At 39.4% G+C, this 19,968-nt stretch overlaps 1 protein-coding gene across 2 annotated transcripts in view; it reads left to right on the top strand.

Moving 5' to 3' along the window:
• Positions 1-17,499, top strand: part of foxj3 (forkhead box J3) — a 111,436-nt gene extending 93,937 nt beyond the window's left edge. For both annotated transcript variants that reach the window (XM_072665682.1, XM_072665683.1), the window contains 6 exons: positions 3,741-3,921; positions 5,657-6,097; positions 6,986-7,087; positions 10,306-10,497; positions 10,975-11,076; positions 11,762-17,499. In XM_072665682.1, coding sequence (XP_072521783.1) covers positions 3,741-3,921; positions 5,657-6,097; positions 6,986-7,087; positions 10,306-10,497; positions 10,975-11,076; positions 11,762-11,874 — 1,131 coding nt within the window. In that variant the 3' untranslated portion in view covers positions 11,875-17,499. The remainder of the gene's footprint in view (positions 1-3,740; positions 3,922-5,656; positions 6,098-6,985; positions 7,088-10,305; positions 10,498-10,974; positions 11,077-11,761) is intronic.
• The last annotated feature ends 2,469 nt before the right edge of the window (positions 17,500-19,968 follow it).

Raw genomic sequence — 19,968 nt, 5'->3', positions numbered from 1 at the left:
AGTATTCCAGAATTTACAGCAACAGTAAAAGCAGAATTTGCAGCTCCACTAAAGGAATCTGCAAGAAAACTCTCAGCCAACTGCTGCGAGTTTTTTGCAGATTCCTTTAGTGGAGCTGCGGAGAGTCTGTGCTTTCCTCTTAGCGAACTCCCTGAACACACATAACACACTGCAGAGAGCGCGGAGGCCCATGCATGGGGGCAGGCTGACGCTGGGGTTAAGGGAATGAAAGGCAGTAAGCATGCTGCTGGAGCCTGGCTAAAGAGAGCTGCCGCCTCTGAAGTTCTCCCACCAGAGACGCCCCCTGCTTTGTTGTGGTTCCCCCGAAGCCTCACGCGCCCCAAGCTTCAGGCTCCAGCATTGATCCACTACACACACTGATGAATTCAGTACAGCGGGCCAGACAATGCACACTCTTTCTATGTCATTTTCTTTCTCGATCTCAATCTTGCTCGCTCGTATTGTTCTTGCTGAACGCTGGTGGATTTCTAAAACCAAGACCTGTTAAAATATATTAGAAGTAGGCCAACAGTGACTGGTTAGCAAAGTATATACACAGTCATATTAGAATAATATGACCACCTACATAAAAGTGGGAATAACCACCCTTAGCTCAGATTGACTCTAGTAAGACCTCACGACATGGACTGTATTAGGTGACAGAAGGTGTTTATTATAGAGGTTAACTGGTCCACAGTGGCACATGCACGATTGCTCTGTACCATTGCCGGAGTCAACATTCTCCTCTGGCATCAGTGGCCCGTGGAGCACCACTGTTACAAAGCGCATTCTCAGTACGCTTTCTGGCACCTACTAGGGATGTCTCAATCCAATCCAGTGGATGTTTTAAAGGATTGGGTTTTGGCTGTTTTAGGCCTAAACCAGTTCCAAGTCTTTTTTCCAAGTTTTTACCATGGTGTTTGGAACCCCCATCTGGTGGCCTCCAGGCACCGGCAGCAGTAAGGACTGCTTTTTTTGGCCGTTGATAGGGAGTGTCTTTACATGTCCTGTTGGATGTGTTTGCAAGTAACCGGTTTGACTCTGCTTTGTGGTCAGAAATGTAAATTTACAATGGTGTCATTATTGCCTTGTTGCACACCATATGTAGATCTTACTCATATCACACAAACGCAGTAATGCTTAACATAATGTGGTGATTTCAGTATTTAAAAACTGTCCACAAAGTATTGTTATTGTATATAAGTAGACATGGCACTGCCTCTGCCCTGATCCAAGCCATAACTGTGCTATACAAGTTTGGAGGCTTTGGGAACTATTTGAATGGTTCGCCGTGTCTAGGCAGGCAAGACATCTCAACTATGAAGCACTGAGGAGCCCCTCTTTATTGTCCCCCATAAGTGCCATAATAGGCACAGCCACAGGCACTGATTCCATTCAAACGGCATGACAGTGAAGTCTGTATGAAATTTTTTGACATTATCACAGTTATGAATAGAGTTTTTGTGCAGTAAACTGTGTGTGAGCTTCACTGTCCATTCCTTTATCCATTATTCTTGTGTTAACTACAGCCATGTATAGTGCCTTTATTGTACTGTGTTCAGTTTATCAGACATTAAACATTTCTATAAATAAGCCGGTTTAGCTACCTTAGCTATTTTTCAGTCGTAATCACTGGGCAGGTACAGAAAGATCACCAAGAAACTCAAAATGACATTAAACCAGAACATAAAGAATACATAAAGTGTTTTTTTATGTTGTATTTAGGAGTTTTTATGAGAGTAAATAATCCATTGAAAAGGGTTTTCATACTTCTGTCATGTTTCCTTTCTAGCAGGAAAATTAGATAAGAATGTGTTTGCTATAAGCATTGTCGTTGATTTAACTAGGTGACCTGTGTATTGGTTGGTTGACAGTTTTGTTTAAAACTGTATCCTATCTTGAACACAAAGCAAGAATTTGTAAGCACAACTTTTTTTTTTTCACAAGAGATTTTTTTTCCTCAGGAATTGGCCTTTTATGCAAATTAGTCCCAGTTTATTTGGTTCTATACCATCTATCCATTAATTACTACCAGGGCTGTGCAAAATTCAGAATTTCAATATTGGAATTGCAGGAGGTGGAATTGAATTCATTGCAATTCAGAGAAATTAATTCTTACCACGTATCAGTGAGAATGTGATACTTTTTGTGGTTTCTAGGAGTTGAAATTGGCTCACCAAAATGAGGAGCACAGATGTCCTTTATTGTGTGTTTTTGTGTGTAATTACAAAAAGCAAAAGTATGAACCAGCTCTGGCCTTAGTTATCTTATTTTACTAGAGCGTACTCCAAACAAAATGTGATATAATTTTTGGACAACCATTTTTGAAGAATTGGATAAAGCAAGGTATTCTGGGAAGTACTGTTCTATTATTTTCCACAATTTGAAAGTTATTACAATTTTAATGATCTGTTTTGTTGAGTATGTTTTAATGTTAATTTGTGTAATTTATACTATATACTTCATTGTTAAAAACATCTGAATTACATGTCATGAATTTCTTTGAATTTCATGGAATTCCAATTCTACTCCCAGCAATTCAAATTGAATTGAAGAATTGAAAACAGAATTGAATTGGAATTAAGTGATCATTCTCAAATTTTGTTCAACTCTGATTACTTCAGAACCATTTTCACAGTTTTTATTTTTATGGATGATTTTTTTTAATGAAAGGTAAAGGTTGTGATTGTAGGATCAGATTTCCAACTGCTAGTTCACAGCTAACATGTCCATGTGGGACCTGTGTGGGTACTATAAACCAGGAATCAATGTTGACTCCACATATGGGTGCCTACCAGGGTCAGTGATGAGACCAGGAGATTAAACATGGGCCCCATCTGGGTTGTACACTGCATACAGTGCCTAGATGGGACCCATGCGAGACTAAGGTGAGCTCTAAAGATAGAAAGAACCTATTTTGAAATCACTTCATCATTTTAGGCTAAAGTAATGGCTATGCAAAAAAAACTTCTCAAGGTTGTTATTTTGGGTCTTATTTTTAATCAAAGATGCAATTAAATCTTGATTCCGGACATGCAGGTCAGAAATTCTGGAGTATTCCTTTGAAGCGGAGCTGTCTAGAGTGGAGATGAGGAAGAGGGCAGTATGGCTTCCTGCAGGTTTTCTTTGTGCAGGAATACAGCGAGCAGCTCCTGCTCTGTTTGTTGAGGACTGTGATGTTGAGTGCTGTAGTCAGGACTGTCATTTCCTATCTCAACTCCAGTCTGCCGGCTACAGCCACTGAGTGGGCAGCGCTGAAGTTAAGAGTGTCATGGCTAATTTTGTTCATTGTTGCTAATGTTTTGTCCTTCCCTTGTGTTTTTTTTTCTTTTTCACTGATGTAAAGTGCCTTAGTTTTATTGAAAGTGCCATATTTATATAGCATTTTATATATGATAATTTATTTATTTTTAGTACTATGCCTGTGATAACTTTAGATGAATTAAATGTTGTGCCTTGTGAAACTGCATTCTTGATGTAAATTCTTATTTCTGTGCCGTTATTTTCAATATAGTTGTTTTTTATTTCTTCCCCAACTATTGTAGAATGCAAGAAGTTTCTTTAACTTAAGTTTGTTTTTTATTATTTGGCCAAAAAAAAAAAAAAAAAATGTTGCTCATTAACGCTGCTCTATTAATCACAAAAAGAAATGGTGCTCTACCTGATTGCAAACATGACTGAAAATCACAATGATATTTTACTAATATTAAAAAAACTCTCTCCTTTGTTTTTTTCTTCAGGTGACGAGTCATCCTGAGCCGGTGTCCCAGTCACTGAGCATGCAGCAGCAGCAACCCCCCCAGCCCCAGTATAGCATCCCTGAGCGGGATAAGCAGCTCCTGTTTTCCGACTTCGAAGATCTCAGTGCCTCGTTCCGCAGCCTTTATAAGTCTGTCTTTGAGCAGTCCTTCAGCCAACAGGGTAAGCAAGTCGCTATTGAAACTTGTGCAGCATTAAACAGTGACAGTTAATTATGCAATTTAATTACAGTACTTTCAAAGAATCATAACATTGTATATCTCCTATACAGCTGTGGAATATGGACAATATTTTACAGCATTTACATTTTCAGCATGTTACAAAATAGCCACGATTTTGCATTGATATGGCCTTTTAAATCTTTTAAACACATTTTCAGTGTTTTTAGACAGAAATTGTTTTATGAGCATACATTTCCTAGATTAAATGAAAAAGAATACAGAAAAATTTTTTACTAAACACGTACTCGTACTAACACAGTCCAGTTCTGGTGTTAGTGCAGCTCTACAGCAGGCCTTTGCAGCCTTTTGGAAGTTAGAACCTTTTGTTTGTAATCTGATTGACTGATATACAAAAAGCACTTGACAAGCACGGGTTTGTGCATGGTAAAGTCGCCCCGAAACCCCACTCACCTAACCTACTTTTCCCCACAAATCAAATGCGTTCCATGTTAATGTTTTCAGAGTGGCGCCTCTCCTTTAATCTATCATCTATGTTTCATTAGTTGAAAGTTGTTACCTTTTTTACGTGCATAAAAGTGAAATCTCTTAGTCAGACAAGCTTGGGCAATTAAAACGCACAAAATAAGCCGGCGAGAGGATTTCACACCCCGGTGCCGGAGACACTGAGCTAATTCACTGGCTTTGATAATAGGTAATGAGCTCGCATTATTATTCAGGGGGGCTGCCGGCTAATTGCTTTCTGTACTCTCCCAGCTTGGACAATGGGCTTTCTCTAGCGATAAGAGATGCCCCTCCGTCACCCTGCCGATGAGTGTTCTCTGGCAATTGCGGCGGCGCGGGCCCCGGAGCTGGCTCTAAAAGCACTCCACTGAAATAGGTTTAGTGTGCCAACAGTGTGATGGACAGCAGCCTCTTAAGACCAGCAGGCTGGTTTGTGTGCCTAAGGGGCTGACCGATATGAAATTGGTCACCGATACCATGTGATGGTGCTAAATTTTACATACACATTATAGTTATATGCAGGAAATAAAAGTCCTAAAAGTCCTTCAAAACATATTTGTATAGTGTTATTTGATTAAGAACTACCAAACAATATGATCATTTTTGCTCAAGTGCTTAAAAAATCACAATTGCTTTTTTATTATCAGTGTTTAAAAAAATAATAATAATAAAACAGTGGAACTGAAAACATTCAGACTTTATAAGCCAAACAACATGCAAGTAGGGACCTATAGCTGTCCACACACTGAGCAGGTAACAATTCTGTATGAGCTAGTGACACAGTTACAGGGTCTAAGAGAAGCCTTGCAAGATGAGGCCTAGAGACCTTGCAAGAGTATAGGCCATAAGAAATAGCTGAATTGAATCACTGACTTAGATGCAGTTAATTGTTAAATTTTTCTTATCAAGGGTTCATTTCAGTGCTGTCAAGCTAGAAGATGCTCTTAAAATCACATTTCCACAGTTTTACCTTATTCCAATGGTAATCGATGAGGTGTATACTTTAATTTCTTGCTACGTTGACTTTCTACGTTGACTTGATCTTCTTTTAGTTCCTCTGCAAGAATAAAGATGCTTCCTGTGACACCAGACGTGTTTGGGCTGACCTACAAACTTACATATTCCAACATACCACTTTAACATGAGTTAAAGGAAGCAAATAGGAAGTCAGATTCTGTGGTGCTCAGTGGTGTGTTTGTGTGCGTATTTTGCAGGTTTGATGGGCATGCCATCGGAGTCGTCCCAGCAGACACACACCTCCTGCTCCTACCAGCACTCCCCCAGCAGCACCATCAGCACACACACCCACAACAACCAGAACAGCATCACCAACTCGCACCCCAACAGCATCCCCACCAGCGGCAGCCAGGTGCCCTTGACCCACCCCCACAACTCCCCCCACGGACAGCACCTGCCCCAGCACGGCCCACACTCCCAGCACCCGCACGCCCAGCACAGCCAGCACCCGCACACACCGCACACGCCACATGGCCAGCACGGCCAACACGGGCAGCACCAGCCCCACACCCAACATACCCAACATACCCAACACACTTCGCACTCCCAGCACTCCCAGCAGCCCCAACAGCACCAACAGCACCAGAACCTCTCTCACCAGCCCCATCCAGCTCAACAACAGATGCCCTGCAGCACTGGTAAGAATCAAACTTTCGCTCTGGTTTTCAGTCTCCCCTGTTCTCTCTCCATCTCATCCTCTAGTTCTCTCTCCATCTCTCCTTCATTTCTGCAACTCTCTGACAGGCTGATTTATTCAGGCTTGTTTTAATAGTCATTTGTTTTAGATTTTAAAAAATGTATGGCAGCTTAGGGGCTGTGGACAGTAAATCACCATCTGATTTATGCTCTTTACTTTAATGAGAACAAAGCAAATAACTCTCCCTCACACACACAGACATGAACGCACAAACACACTGAGCAGAGCCCTTTAGTAGAGAGTTCTGGCTCCCCCTTCTGGTGAGACTACAAAACTTCCTGTCCTTTTCTCCCAAGGTCGTTAAAGGAATGCTTGAGTGTTTTCCAACATAGTCTCTGTCTACTTCGTCTGTGTCTGCCAGCTATCACTATGGATGGTCATTTCAAGACTTTTTTTTTTTGTTCTTGGAAAGAAACCAAGAACCAAGGGGCGGTTGCTGATTTCCATGATGAAACATTTAAAATACATAGACTGTATAACCTGAATCGAATCCACAGCCGTTTCACCTTAACATTGCAGGTGTTGGCATAAGACAGACCAAAGCTGTTCTTACAACTGTTTATCTAACTTCACAAGACTGAAGCAACAAAGAAAACAGTTCTGGCTACTTTTGTTTAAGACAATTGTTTTAGAAGCAATCAGGCGAGGCATCCACTTTTCTAAGTACAGAAACTGTGTGGCAGTCCGTGTATGTGCTTATCGATCATACACTGCATACAATGCTACTAGATAGACAGACGTTGTGTTGCTTCAAGCCACTTACGTCAATCAAGTTGCTAATTTTGTGATGTCTTGTGAATGGCAATAATCTGCCTGCCTTTTTCTGCAGGTTTGTCTAGCGACTGGTACCCGAACCTGGATGCACTGAAAGAAAGCTGTCGCATTGCCAGCAGCTACAACTGGGCCGATGTGGATCTCTCACCTTTTCAAGGTGCTGTTAGATTAATCCCTCCACATTTATTTACAATTTTTTTATCTCAAATGTTAACGTGATGGTTCGGCCAAAAATCTAATTTAGTTTTGCATTAAAGCTGCAAATTATGTCAGACAGTGTCAGTAACCGCAAAAGCGGGTTAAACAAACAGGTTTTCAGGCAAGTGTGTGATTTAAGCTTGCGGTTTGCACAGCGCTGTCTGGTGAAATATCAATGCTTCCATTACTTAGTTGTGTTGGCCTCATTGCGCCAGTGGAAAACGTGGATTCTTAACATGTCTTGGCTGATAAACTTTATTTGAAGCCCCCCCACCCCAGTTGCAGTCACATTCTCTAATGCCTTACAGAGGAAACAGTGTCAGAGACACCACAATTATAAATGGAGCAGCCTATGATTTCCAGACAGGGTGAGAGTATTGATATTGCTTTCTCATTTGCTGAGCATATGAAATGCAGATGGCTTCATTTGTTTAGACCAGTCTATGATAACTGTAAGACCATTATGTGGATATGATTTTGATGGGGAGTTAATGAACACATTGTAAAAGGCTAAGGAGACTGGTGTTTGACAAACTTTTTTTTTCTTTTGCATAACTGAACCATTGCCAATCAGTAGTTGGTTTGAAGGATATTTTTAAAACATGCACCGCCTTTTAAAAAATTTAATTACTCCACACTGTTGTGCTCAGTGGGTCACAGGGTTTATCCAATTATGTTATAAAATTGCAAGGTAGGGTTTAATTAGATATCACAGGGAAAGGTTACTTATGAAATTAAAGCATTTTAACAAGGATAAAAGACGTGTTCACCCGCTTCGTGGCATTTCATGTTTCTTTTACATGTGGTACTTTAATCCTGGAAGTTGTTTTCATGCCTTGTAGAATGTAAATTAGAATGAAGAAAACATATTTGATTTGCTGGTATTCAAAGCTTGAATAGATTAATCAGATGTCGCTGGATTGCATGTAATGTGGGGTTGGGATATTTTATCAATATCACCAAAAAAAAATCACTACATGCTTTCCTGATCATGTTTGGTCAGTGGCACTGTACTATCTAATTAAAATGCCATCATAGGATTGAGCTAATTGGACGTTCCTTTTTCCTTGAAATTTGGATTTTTCAGTTTTAAAATTACTTGCATTTTCTGCTGATATTGCCTTTGATAATATTATTATGGTAGATTTGCTTTTCTAGAGTGCTCCATAACCGACAGTGGCATGCAAAGGTTTGGGCACCCCTGATGTCCCAAAAGTCGGCAGCCGTGGGATCCTCTTAGCAGCTGCTTAGACCATAAAAATAACTGATACTAAATAAGTAGGTGAAGACAATAGCACATTATTTTTAGGTAGCTGTTTCCGCAGATCATAATGTAATTAGAAAATGACAGTTAGAGCCATTTGTAGAGTTCAAGTTGAGCTTTGATACAGACTGAAAGACACTATTGATCTCGAAGTACATGTAGAAGATACAAAGTACAGCACCGTAAGACAATACAATAATAACGGTGGTGCAGTATAAGAACGTATTAGTAGAGGCACAATAAAACTTTAAATACTTGTATCTCCTTTAATACAATGAGGTGTGAATTAACTATAAAACATCATTATAAATAAATCGTAACCTATAGATAAATATCACACTTTTTACAATAAGTTAAGAATATATACCAAAAAAATCTACAACTATACAAATTGACACTGTAGATGCATTTGAACCTAACCGGAGATGAAAGGCAGTGCAGTTATAAAGAATAAATAAGGAATAATGTGCAAGAGGGGTGGATATAAGCAGGAAAATTACAATACTCAATAAATGTGTGCATATATTGATATTTAACTCCTTGGTTAAGTTAACTGAAGAGGTCAAGTTGAGGTCTAACGTTCTGAGGGAACTGCTCTGTGAATTGCTAGAAAGGTAAATCAAAACCCTGTTTGAGTGCAAAAGACCTTCAGGGAGATTTAGCAGACTGGAGAGGTGGTGAACTGTTCTACTGTGCAGCGACACCTGTGTGTCATCAGACATTTCAGCATCATACATCAATCTGTTATGTGGACTGCTGAAGTCAAAATAAAAGAAAGTTGGCCGCAATGAGCAAAGGTATGTTTGGAGAAAAAAAAGGTGCAGAATTTCATGAAACGAACACCTCTCCAACAGTAAAGCACGAAAGGAAGAATGATCATGCATTGGCTTGTGTTGCAACCAGTGGTAGGGCAACATTTCGCTGGTAGATGGAACAATTGATTTAATTAAATAGCAGCAACTTCTGGAAGCAAACCAACCACCATCTGTTTGAGAATGGGAATGACTTCTAAATGCAGGATAGTAATCCTAAACACATCTCAAAATCCACACCTCAAGAGATGCCTGCTGAAGCACCCTCACAGTCTCCCAACCTAAGCATCATTGAAAGTCTGTGGATTGAGCTCAAAGAGCAGTGCATGCAAGATGGCCCAGGAATCTCTCAGAACTGGGAGACTCTTGCAAGGAAGAATGGGTGACGATCCCGCAAACAGTAACTGAAAGGCTCTTTCTTTGCTGGCTGCAAATAACGTTTACAAGCTGTGATACTTGCCAAAGGTGATGAGTACTAAACACTTGCTTTAAGCCCCATTCTTTAACTTTATGCCATTTGGAAATCAACTCATCTTTTACTTGCTTAGCTATCCACAGTTACTCCTTTGTTGACCATGGCTGTTAAAACCTTTGCGTATCACTATAAACACTGTAAATAACTATATCTTGGCAATGAACTCTACCATCAGCCAATCAGATTTCATAGAGAATGGAATGCCAGACTCAAAGAGTCAAATTCAGGCGCTGCATTCTTCAACATATACTTAGTTCAAATCAGATCTGTAAATGAGACATGACATGTGGTGTCCAAGGATAACATTTTAATCTAAACAACTTAATAGTTGGGTAGTTAATAGACTGACAAATAAAAAAGGGACATTATAACAGTACTTGCAAGGTACTTGGGGGCGACTTACATGATTGGACCCCACAGATTGCTTTTTGCTGATTATATAATTGTTTTAATATAGGCTTTTTGCAATTTTAGTCCAGAAATGAGACACTTCTTTCATGATAATTCAATTAATTATAGTCAATAATTAATGGGGTGAATCACTACCTTCAGAAAACATCATTGTGTTTTTACACCCCTAGCTTCCACCCCTTTGATGATGGTTTTCTTTTTTGTTTTCTTTGTAGGTTTGAGAGAGAGTATGCGCCAGGCAGAGCTGAATAACTGGTCTTTGGAACCGACCCAAATCGCAGACCTCTGCTCCTCCATCAACCAGTTTTTTGCCCGCACTGGAGTCATCCAGCCACAGGGGGCAGTGCAGACACCTGTATGTCACAGCTCCATGCACTCCAACAAGCCCAACCAGCACATCAATACAGGTGCTTACAGATTAAGCAGTTATTTCAGGTCTGCCAAGACCCAAAAAGACTGAAAAGTGTTCCATGAAAAATGAAGTCCCCCTCAAATCTAGCTTATCAGCCAAGACATATTTAATGGACAGACTCACGAGAAAGCCTATGCCCCACCAATGATTATTAGACTTGTAAATGAAGTGCAAATGCAAAGAAACATTCTTTGGATGCCAAACATCTACATTTCGGAGTTAGAGAAAATTGTTTACATTTGACTTTTGCTGAACCATCACCAAAAGTTTAAATGGCCCTGTCTAGAAGAGTTTGTAAACACAGATTGAGTCTTCGACTCACTAGAACATCTGTGAGATGTGACAAAGACTGGAATCTGTGCCTGAAAGCAGACCCTCAAACTGTTATAGAAGAATAGCATTTTAGTAGACATTAACTGGTGTTTATGGTTCTCATTGTACCTGTCAGTGACCCTAACATTCTTATTTTTAGGAAATATGTATATGGACTCAAGACAGACCATGTCCTCTATGATGGGTCCTCCAGGATATCCACACATGCCTCCAATGGGCAGTGCAGGCAGCACCATGACAGGTTAATCTCTCTCTTTGTCACCTTTTCAATTAATTATTTTTTTAAACAGTTACACATTGTGTAGTGGTGTTTGTATTGTATAGTGATTAAATACAGTTTCCACAGCTGCGTGGATGTTAATGTAAATTGTAGTAATGTGTAGTAAAGCCTGTAAGAGATGGGTAATTTCATGGACCGTACCTATTAGACATTTTGAGACATAATGAGGTAATTTGGTGTCACACATCCATATTTCACTAACAGTGCTTATCATCAGTATTAACAGTATCAGATCATCTATTAGCCCCGCTGTGCTAAGTGCCCCTTGTTAGTGCTCCTACTTGCAGGAATGCTTAAAGTGGATTTTCTTAAAGATCGATTTCTTTGCAGACATTTGTAAAAGAATGCATCATGCAAATTGCTTATTCAAGGGTTATTTTGCCTGTGGTTTGCAGGTACAGCTTCCCTGAATATGTAACAGTCTTAAAACGTCTCCGGCATTAGCATTTAATGTTATAACTTTGTGTGAAGTAGCTTTTTAGAGGACTTAAGGTCTTCAAATGTGTAGCTCCCTTCACCATGAACTTTCAGTACATTGTGCAACACACTAGTTGCTAGGAAATGCATATAGATTTAACTATTGTAGGTCATGTTTTGTTTTGCATACACATTGAGGCTCACTTGTTGTTTGTATGCTTGTCCTCAGGCCATCATGCGCAGATGAACCAGCAGCACATGATGGCTACTGGAAACTTTCAAATGCGGCGCATGCCAGCTGACGACATCCAGGACGACTTTGACTGGGACTCCATCGTCTAGCCCTCATTGAGGAGAAGAGTGGTGCAGGAAAACGAGAGAGACGCATGGAGGAAGAGAGGAGTTCAAGAGGGGGAGAGAACAAGAGAGAGGGCTAGACCCAAGCTGTCTGCAAGCCCCAAGGCGGGAGGCAGATTGGAACAGGGCGCTTCAAAAAAAAAAAAAAAAAAAAGAAAAGAAAGAAAAAGAAAAAAAATGCAGGTGACGTTTTAAATGAGCTGAAAGAGACTCCTGTTGTCATGGTGTTTTTAGGAAATGAAAAAAAGATACAAAAAAAGTTACTTTGAAGACAATCACATTTACTAGGACATGTTTAAGTGATTGCATTTGTACTTGTCCAAGGGACAAGTAAGCTCATGTTCATGTTAAATGTAAAACCCCACCCTTTCTTCGTGGCAACCCTCCCTTTTTCTGTGTCCTAACAAACTGCCTTTCTGCAAATCTGCTCATAGGCCAAGCTCTTCCCTGCCCTTAAACTGTTGTGTGATTTTTATTTTTATTTGTTTTACTTTATTTTATTTAGTTTTTTTTTTCAGAGTGATACATTTTGGCTTGTTCTCTCTCCCCTTGGCTCTCATTCGTTATGTGATTTTTCCCTCTGAAAATGCACGCCGCTTTTCATACAGGAGGCAAGCTTTTCAGGTAAAGTCACTCAGCCAGTGTGACATGGTCATGTGACACTGCCCAGCTCACTCCCTCTGCTGGCTCTGTCTATCTCTGTGAATTCTGGTGCTCCACACATCACCTGAGCCCTTACTCTGTAAAGGGCTGCTTTCCCTGACATAGGATAAGCCTAGTCCTGGACTAACTTTAGTCTTGGTTTAGGCTTAATCTGGGTCTTTGAAACCAGCCAAAAGTATACAAGCACCTGAATCCTATCTCTGTGCTAGCAAACTTTTACTCCGTTAATCGTTCTTATGATGAGTATGGCTCAAAAGGCATTTGTAAATTTAACCACATTACCTGCAGTATTTGTACTTACCTGTGTATCTTTGCAGTCCGCGATGTATCATACTCCCTGTCCTTTACAGTTTGTAAAACGGTATGAAATGGTGCATCAGGAAGTGAAAGACTCAGATCTCACATTTTTCATTATTATTATTAATCTTTCATTCATTTGTCTCACCGCACACTCATGTCTGCATGACTGTCTACAGTTTTGTTTTTTCCCCCCATTGCAGTCGCACTTGCTAGCTTTGTTTAAAGCCTGCCATTTGACCTACCCAAGGTCAACTCAACTCATGCACTGTTTAGAACCAGTGGCTGTTCTGAGGGGAGATGGGAAATATATTTAGGAGAGGCCAGCTTTACATGCATGGACAAAAAATAAATAAATAAATAAATAAATAAACGCTATGAAGGGCCCTGCTGAGAAGATGGGAAGGAAAAAGGATTTAAGCCGTGTTGAGGCACATTTGTTTAATGGACCGTGCTATAAGAGTCTTCTATATTTTATACCCCTGGACCTGCCAACATGAAACTTCTTGCTGTTTCAGTCCCCCAACAAGGCTTTTGTGCAAAGAGAATGCATTGATGCTTTTGGAACTATATGGTTGGACTGTAATCAGAAAAACAGAATAGTAAAATTGCTTTAAACATTTACAATCGTAAGTTATGAATGAGCCATTGGGTATTCTCACAAGTCATGATTTACTGCAGTTCGCAATTTAGCAGTGACTTGCTATTTCAACTTTGGCCAGCAGTGTTGTAATGGGAAACTAGCAAGCGGACAAATTGACCAACCATGAAACAATAGAAGCACAAAGCAACCATCTAATCCTTTCTCTTGACTTGACTGTATTCCTTTTTTATAAATATCTGTGTAAATGTAAAATATCAAACACTGCTAAAAAGAGCCTATCCTTCATTTTAGAAAGCCATGCCCCTTCAGAACAACACAGCCAAAGCACTCATTTTATGCAGGACGATGCAAGATTGTGAGCCAGAGTTCACCAAAGTTGAGTTCAGAGCTAAGTTTTTTTTTGGCTTTGAGTATCTTTGATTCGAAGATCTAGTTTGACTTAACAAAACTTTGAAGAGACACCTCTAAGCATATCAATTTATCCCAGTCTATTTTAGCAAATTTTAGTCGCTTTGATCAGTTAGCAAAAAAACAGATGTGTGTGTGTGTTTGTGCAATATTATTCATTTAGGACTATTGACTATGATCACAATCATTTATTAAGATCAATAAGCACAAATCTGACAGAGGTAGATTTATGTTTGAGGAAAGGTTAGATCTAGAGGCGTACCAGTGGATTAGTGAGTCAGTTCGTGGGTTTTCAGGGTATAGCACAGTAAATGAGTTCAGTTTTAGAAGAATTTGACGACAAGCCATAGATTTTGGTCTCTAACTCCTCGGCTCCCAAATTAACACGGCTTGCTTTTTGCTTTAATGAATAAATAAAATAGCCGCCTTGTTAATGGACATGTAATTGCACATCATCATGGCTCATTAATGAGTTATCGTGACTATCGTGACCTATTGACAATCATGCTTTTAAAGTTTCAGTATTACAGAGTCTACAAACCGAGTATTGATACATGCTTCAAATTTAAATTATTGATTATTTTACATATATGCATGCACACAGTCTTATGCGAAGTGTGGGTGATTTTTGTTGATTTTGTGAAAGTAAGTCAGCAAGAGTTAAAAATGCCTGCACATTTTAGACAGAATTCTTATTTATGTTGTAAATTGCACATAAAATGTTAAATCGAGCAGATAAACCATAATTATGCTTTAGAATGTGCAGAGGTGTGATCTCTGTTGGAGATGGGTAATTCTTTTAATCAAGTAATTTTTTTAACATCAGCAACAAAAAATCGGCAGCATTTAACCAAGGGTGCCCAAACTTTGCATAAGACTGTGTGTATGTGTATATAGAATACACACACACACAGTCCCAGGTCCCTTTTTATTTTTGAAGAGAAAATAAACATCGTTTTATTTTTTTCAGCAATAAAGCAGCTGCTACAAAAATTGTGTAATTACATACACTTAGTCTGACAAGCAGTTTCTTGTCTGTGCTTGTTTTAACCTTTTACTTACAAAATCAACAAAACATGTTATTTGAATATGAATGTTAAAAATTTTCAGACAGTACAAATATGCATATAAACAATATGATTCTCATATCCTACCAATAGTCTTTGTAAGGTTGGTGGTTGAAGACCAATATTGAAATACCTTCGACTAATGATATATTGGGGGTTCTCTTTCCACACTTTTCTGTCTACCTTTAGTAATGATGATTTCAAACTCAGCAACCTGCTCTTTTAAATGCGTATCAGGGTCGTTGCACACTTGAGACGGCACTCTTTCAGCTGGATAACCGGAGTAGAGACCGAAAACTGAGTATGAGCTCCTCTTGCTACATTGTCGTCATGATAAGTTATGCCACGTTAAGCTTTCCTTATCATGTTTAAATCTCAACTGAGTGTGTTTCAGGAGTCTGCCAGGAGTCTAAGAGAACATAATTGACTCTCATACACAATTGAGTATTTGTATGAATATGTGATGTAAAAGAAATTCATTGTACTCATAGTTTTAACAGCTTTGCCTAAATGTTGCACTGCTGGTGCATTTTAACTTATTACACAGACTATCCTGATACAGATTGTTTATCTTGAAAATGATTTATTATATTTTTTTCTGCATTTCCACACCCCTGGGTTTCATTGATGTAAAAACGGTTGCCACACTGATTTTGGCTGTCAAAGACCCCGTTTACACCTGGTCACTTCATGCATCCTGAGTATCAGGATTTTATCTGGATAGGGCCAAGACACATTAAAATGCAAGTGTACATACACCTAAGACTTCAGGAGGTGGTCTGAGACACATTTGAGACACATAGTAGTGTAAACACATCCGTCCGTCCAAAACACATTCTACAGCCATAACCCCTCCAGAACACCAGTAACAGATGACGCGCAACAAGTGAATCTACATATTCCGTCCCACACAGTCCAGACTTACCTGAGACGTGTTTGACTCTCAAATGTAAATGCATGTGGCTGAAATCTGATCAGGATGCAGTCCAGATACTTCTCATGTGAAGTGGATAGGTGTAAACGGGGTCAAAGTATTTACCTACAATTTTTAATACCTGCTCTGCTTAGTGTAGTCTTGGAGGAAACTTTGCACATAACTGTACTCAGTTATTATTCTTTTTCTGTTTGTACTACAGTGTCTAGAGCCATGCTTTTAAAATGAGGCTGATTCATCAGTCCAGCTTTTTTATGATATGGCCCTGATTAAAAGCTCATCCTTAAACAAGTGTTTACTCCTCTTTTTTTTTTCTTTCCAGAGACTACGTTTCTTCCACTGTGTCCGTATGCATCCATTGCCTGTTTAATAGGATTCCTGTGTCCATAATCATTTTTCTTTTCTCAGCTCATCCTGCCTTATTTGTTAAAGACTGTTTCAGTGTTTATATCCCACTTTTGAGACCCAGAAAGCCTCTATAAGCGCTTTAAACTGCTTGCTTGTCACTTTGAAAAGAAGCAGATCTTTAGAAGCACAGCTGCAAATGCAGATGTACATGTCAAGATATGCTGTAAATGAATGACCCATGCCCTCAGAACACATTCAACCGACACCACACTGGAGAAAATCTGTCCACATGTGCTGCCCTTAAAAGGACTGTTTGTTTGAGGTTGTAAAGATTCTGTAGGAACTGTGAACATATGTTTATGAAAATGATTCATTTGAACAGAAATGTATGGAGGAAACTTCAAGCTGAAATTGAAGGGCAGCAGGAAATGGGTCTAGTCTGACAAACCGGGCTGAGGGGGTGTGTTAAGACAGCTAACATGTTAGTTCTCATTAACAAAAAAAAAAAAGAGAAATGTAAAAGAAAAAAGGGTTGCTCCCATCATTTGTGCGAGTGTTGTGTGAAAGTTGTAACTGTTTAGAGACAATTCCATTTTAGTATAAGCGAGTGGAGATGCACCTGCCAGAGAGATTACTATTAAAGGGGCCTGAGTGAGAAGCCTTGTTACATTTAAGGGAGAAAACTGCCAACAAGTTCTGGTATTTGAGGCCTATTTTATTCATTGTTGGTGTGGTGTTGTGCTTATTGTAAATATATGTCTTTTCAATTGTCCTTTTTTCCTCTGGGGTGGTGGGGGATCAAGGCAAGGGCTTTGGGTTCACCTACGAAAGAAGAGGGAGAAGCATAAAGAGTATTTTGTTATTGTCCAATCCAAGGGTGATACAGTATGTATATATCTATATTGTATATATGTGATGAAAATGCGTTGGCTTTTTGTGTGACACTACCTTTTATCTGTACTATGGTTCAACATTAAATGTGTTAATGTTTATATTATATTTTAATCTTTATTTTCTGTTTGCTTTGTCTGTGTCGTTTCTTGTATTTGCTGTTTTGTTTACTTTCCCTTTTTTGTTTGTTTTATGTTTTTGTTTGTTTTGTTTGTTTTTTTGGTTATTGCACGGTTTATTACTTTTGCTGTCCAACAAAATTGACACAGCTACTCTTTGTATCGGTTTAGTGCTGTAACATAACTCTGAAGTGTCATTAGGATCGTCAATACCACCCCCACCCCCCATATGCATGAATGGCACTTAAAGAAATAAAATATGTTAACTTCACTGTGGAATTTTTGTTGTTTGTGAGATTTCTTTAATAACTACTCTATTCTGTTCCACTTCTATTGATTACAGGTGCAAAAAGATCACTCACCCAGCTATAGACATACCAGCACATTCACTCACTTTCAGTGTGCAGTCTTTCCAACAGAGAAGTTTGTCGGATTTCTGCCCTGCCAACTGCCCTTGTGAATTGTGCTGGTTTTTACAGGACAGGGCTGTAAAGGGCAGTTCACGTACAATTTTGTGCTGAAGTATAAAGTTTGGAGGCTGAAGAGAAATCTGGTCTGACAGTGAAAGAAAATCTAAATGCTACAGCATACAAGTCCATTCTAGAGCAGGAGTAATTTGTAGGTATTACTAGAATATCTAACACAAATACAATTTAATTAGCAAATGAATGATGTAAAATATACATTAAACTTTTTTAAAGACTTTACTGGGTGAGGTGTTGGGCTAAGATAATTTAGGGTAATTGCTATAATTATACTATAATAATTATTATTTATGCATGAAATTTAGATTTTCTTTCACTGTCAGACCAGATTTCCCCTCTTCCGCCTCCAAACTTTATACTTCAGCACAAAATTGTACGTGAACTGCCCTGTCCTGTAAAAAACAGTTGGCAGGGCAGAAATTGCCATTAACAGTAACAGCAAATGTAGATTATGGATGCCCAAACGTTTCCACTGCATTTGTTTTAAAAGCCTTGTAGACTCTGATCCACTCTGGATGCTTTCTTAATACACTACTGTAGGGCATCAGTCAAACTTTCATAGCTTTCATTGAGATTTTCACATTTTTGATGCTTGAAAGCTTTAGACAATGTTGACAAAAACACACACAGTGAGCAGTTTCAGTGAGCAGTTACAACAGACCAAGTCTGCCATACTTCACTCAGACTACGTATATTCCTCTCTTGAAGCGCAACCATTACCATGAGTTTCGCACCTTTACAAATGTATCCCTGGGCATTTTACAGATCTCCACACCTATGTGGTGGAACAGTATCGTGGGAGAGCTTAACTTGCTCATTTGGAAAACCACTGGAGCAATCCATTAGCCAGTCGCCAATGAAAATCTATTTACACTTTAAGGTCTCTGGTGGTTGAAGAGGAAGGTTGTTGTCACCATAATAAAAGTTCACCTACTTACTCTGTCCTTTTCTGTTCCTTTTTATGCATCAGCTCCAAAAGTACATAATTCCCACAGCCTTACATTAGGAGTTTTCTTTTCTTTCCAGTAGATGACAGGGTAGCCTCATTGCGACATTGTGTTGCAGAGAGGAAAACCCAACAGCAAATTGGGATGGTGGTCGCCATATTGAAGAAAGGGGGCCAAAGAGTATCAAGGCGTCACAATTGAGGCATCACCTTTCTCAGTCTCCCCAACAAAGTTTTACTGAAAAGAATTCGGAAAAACCTGCAAGAGGAGCAGATTTCATCCTGGTTGTGGAATGGTGAACCAACTCTTCACCCTCTCTCAGATAAGTAGGGGTGTATGGGAGTTCGCTATTCCAGTCTACATGTGTTCTGTGGCCCTGGAGAAGACGTATGACCATGTTGCTAATGTGAGCTGTGTGGTGCTTGTACTCTATGTGAGAGCTGTGTCAAAATCTGAGGCCATGGTAGTATCACAGAAAAGGATGGCATGTTCCCTAAAGGTAGGGGGTGTAAACCTATCCCAAATGTAAGTAATGAGAAGAGGACTCATGAGATTGATCCTGGCAGATGCAGCAGCAGAAGAACCTGCATTTTTACATTAGGAGCTCAGAAAGAAGAACCAAAGTCTGCTGTTCTTGTAGTTGCAAAAAAACGTTTTCTACAGGACACAGACATACATCTCACTTAAGGAACTGCTCTTAATAAACCAATTGAAACCGCAGAAAAGGAAACTAGGACAGCAGAGAGTCCTTATCCCCGTTTTTTTTTTTTTTTTAAGAAATTGCCCCTGTTACACAAGGAACGGGTTTTAAAGAAACTGTTGCTAGTTAGGGGAAGTTGTTCCTGCAGGTCCCTTTGAAATGATTAAAAAAGGCAAGTAATCCAGAAGACATAGTTTATCTTATGCCTACAAAATCCTCAGGCATCAGATTGACCAAAGGATTCTGATGTTGAAGAATCCATTTGCTTCCACTAACAACCTTTTGGTTCTGTCACAGCACATGTTCTAGACAGTGTGAGAGTGTTTTCACATACAGAATACAGTGTTCACTGAAGTCTAATAAGGATATTCAGGCTGTTGAAGAACCTGATGATAATGAACATGATAAGGTATACAATGTCACATACTTGACCTAGGAGCCAGTCACATTGCTGGAGGAGAAACTCAACAGTTCCCCCTAGCACTAGCAATGCTGCTGTAGTTTATTTCTTTAGTGATGTTGTGTGGATGAAGGAGGAGACTCTGTTGACGCTGTCTTCTTGTATTTGAGAAAGGTTTATTACAAAGACGTTTCAAGCGTCTTAATCAGACTCCAT

The sequence above is a fragment of the Salminus brasiliensis genome, chromosome 21 (assembly GCF_030463535.1).
Source record: "Salminus brasiliensis chromosome 21, fSalBra1.hap2, whole genome shotgun sequence".
In the NCBI taxonomy this organism is placed as follows: domain Eukaryota; kingdom Metazoa; phylum Chordata; class Actinopteri; order Characiformes; family Bryconidae; genus Salminus; species Salminus brasiliensis.
Note: the sequence above shows the minus strand (reverse complement) of the source record. Positions and strands in the feature narration are given on the sequence as shown.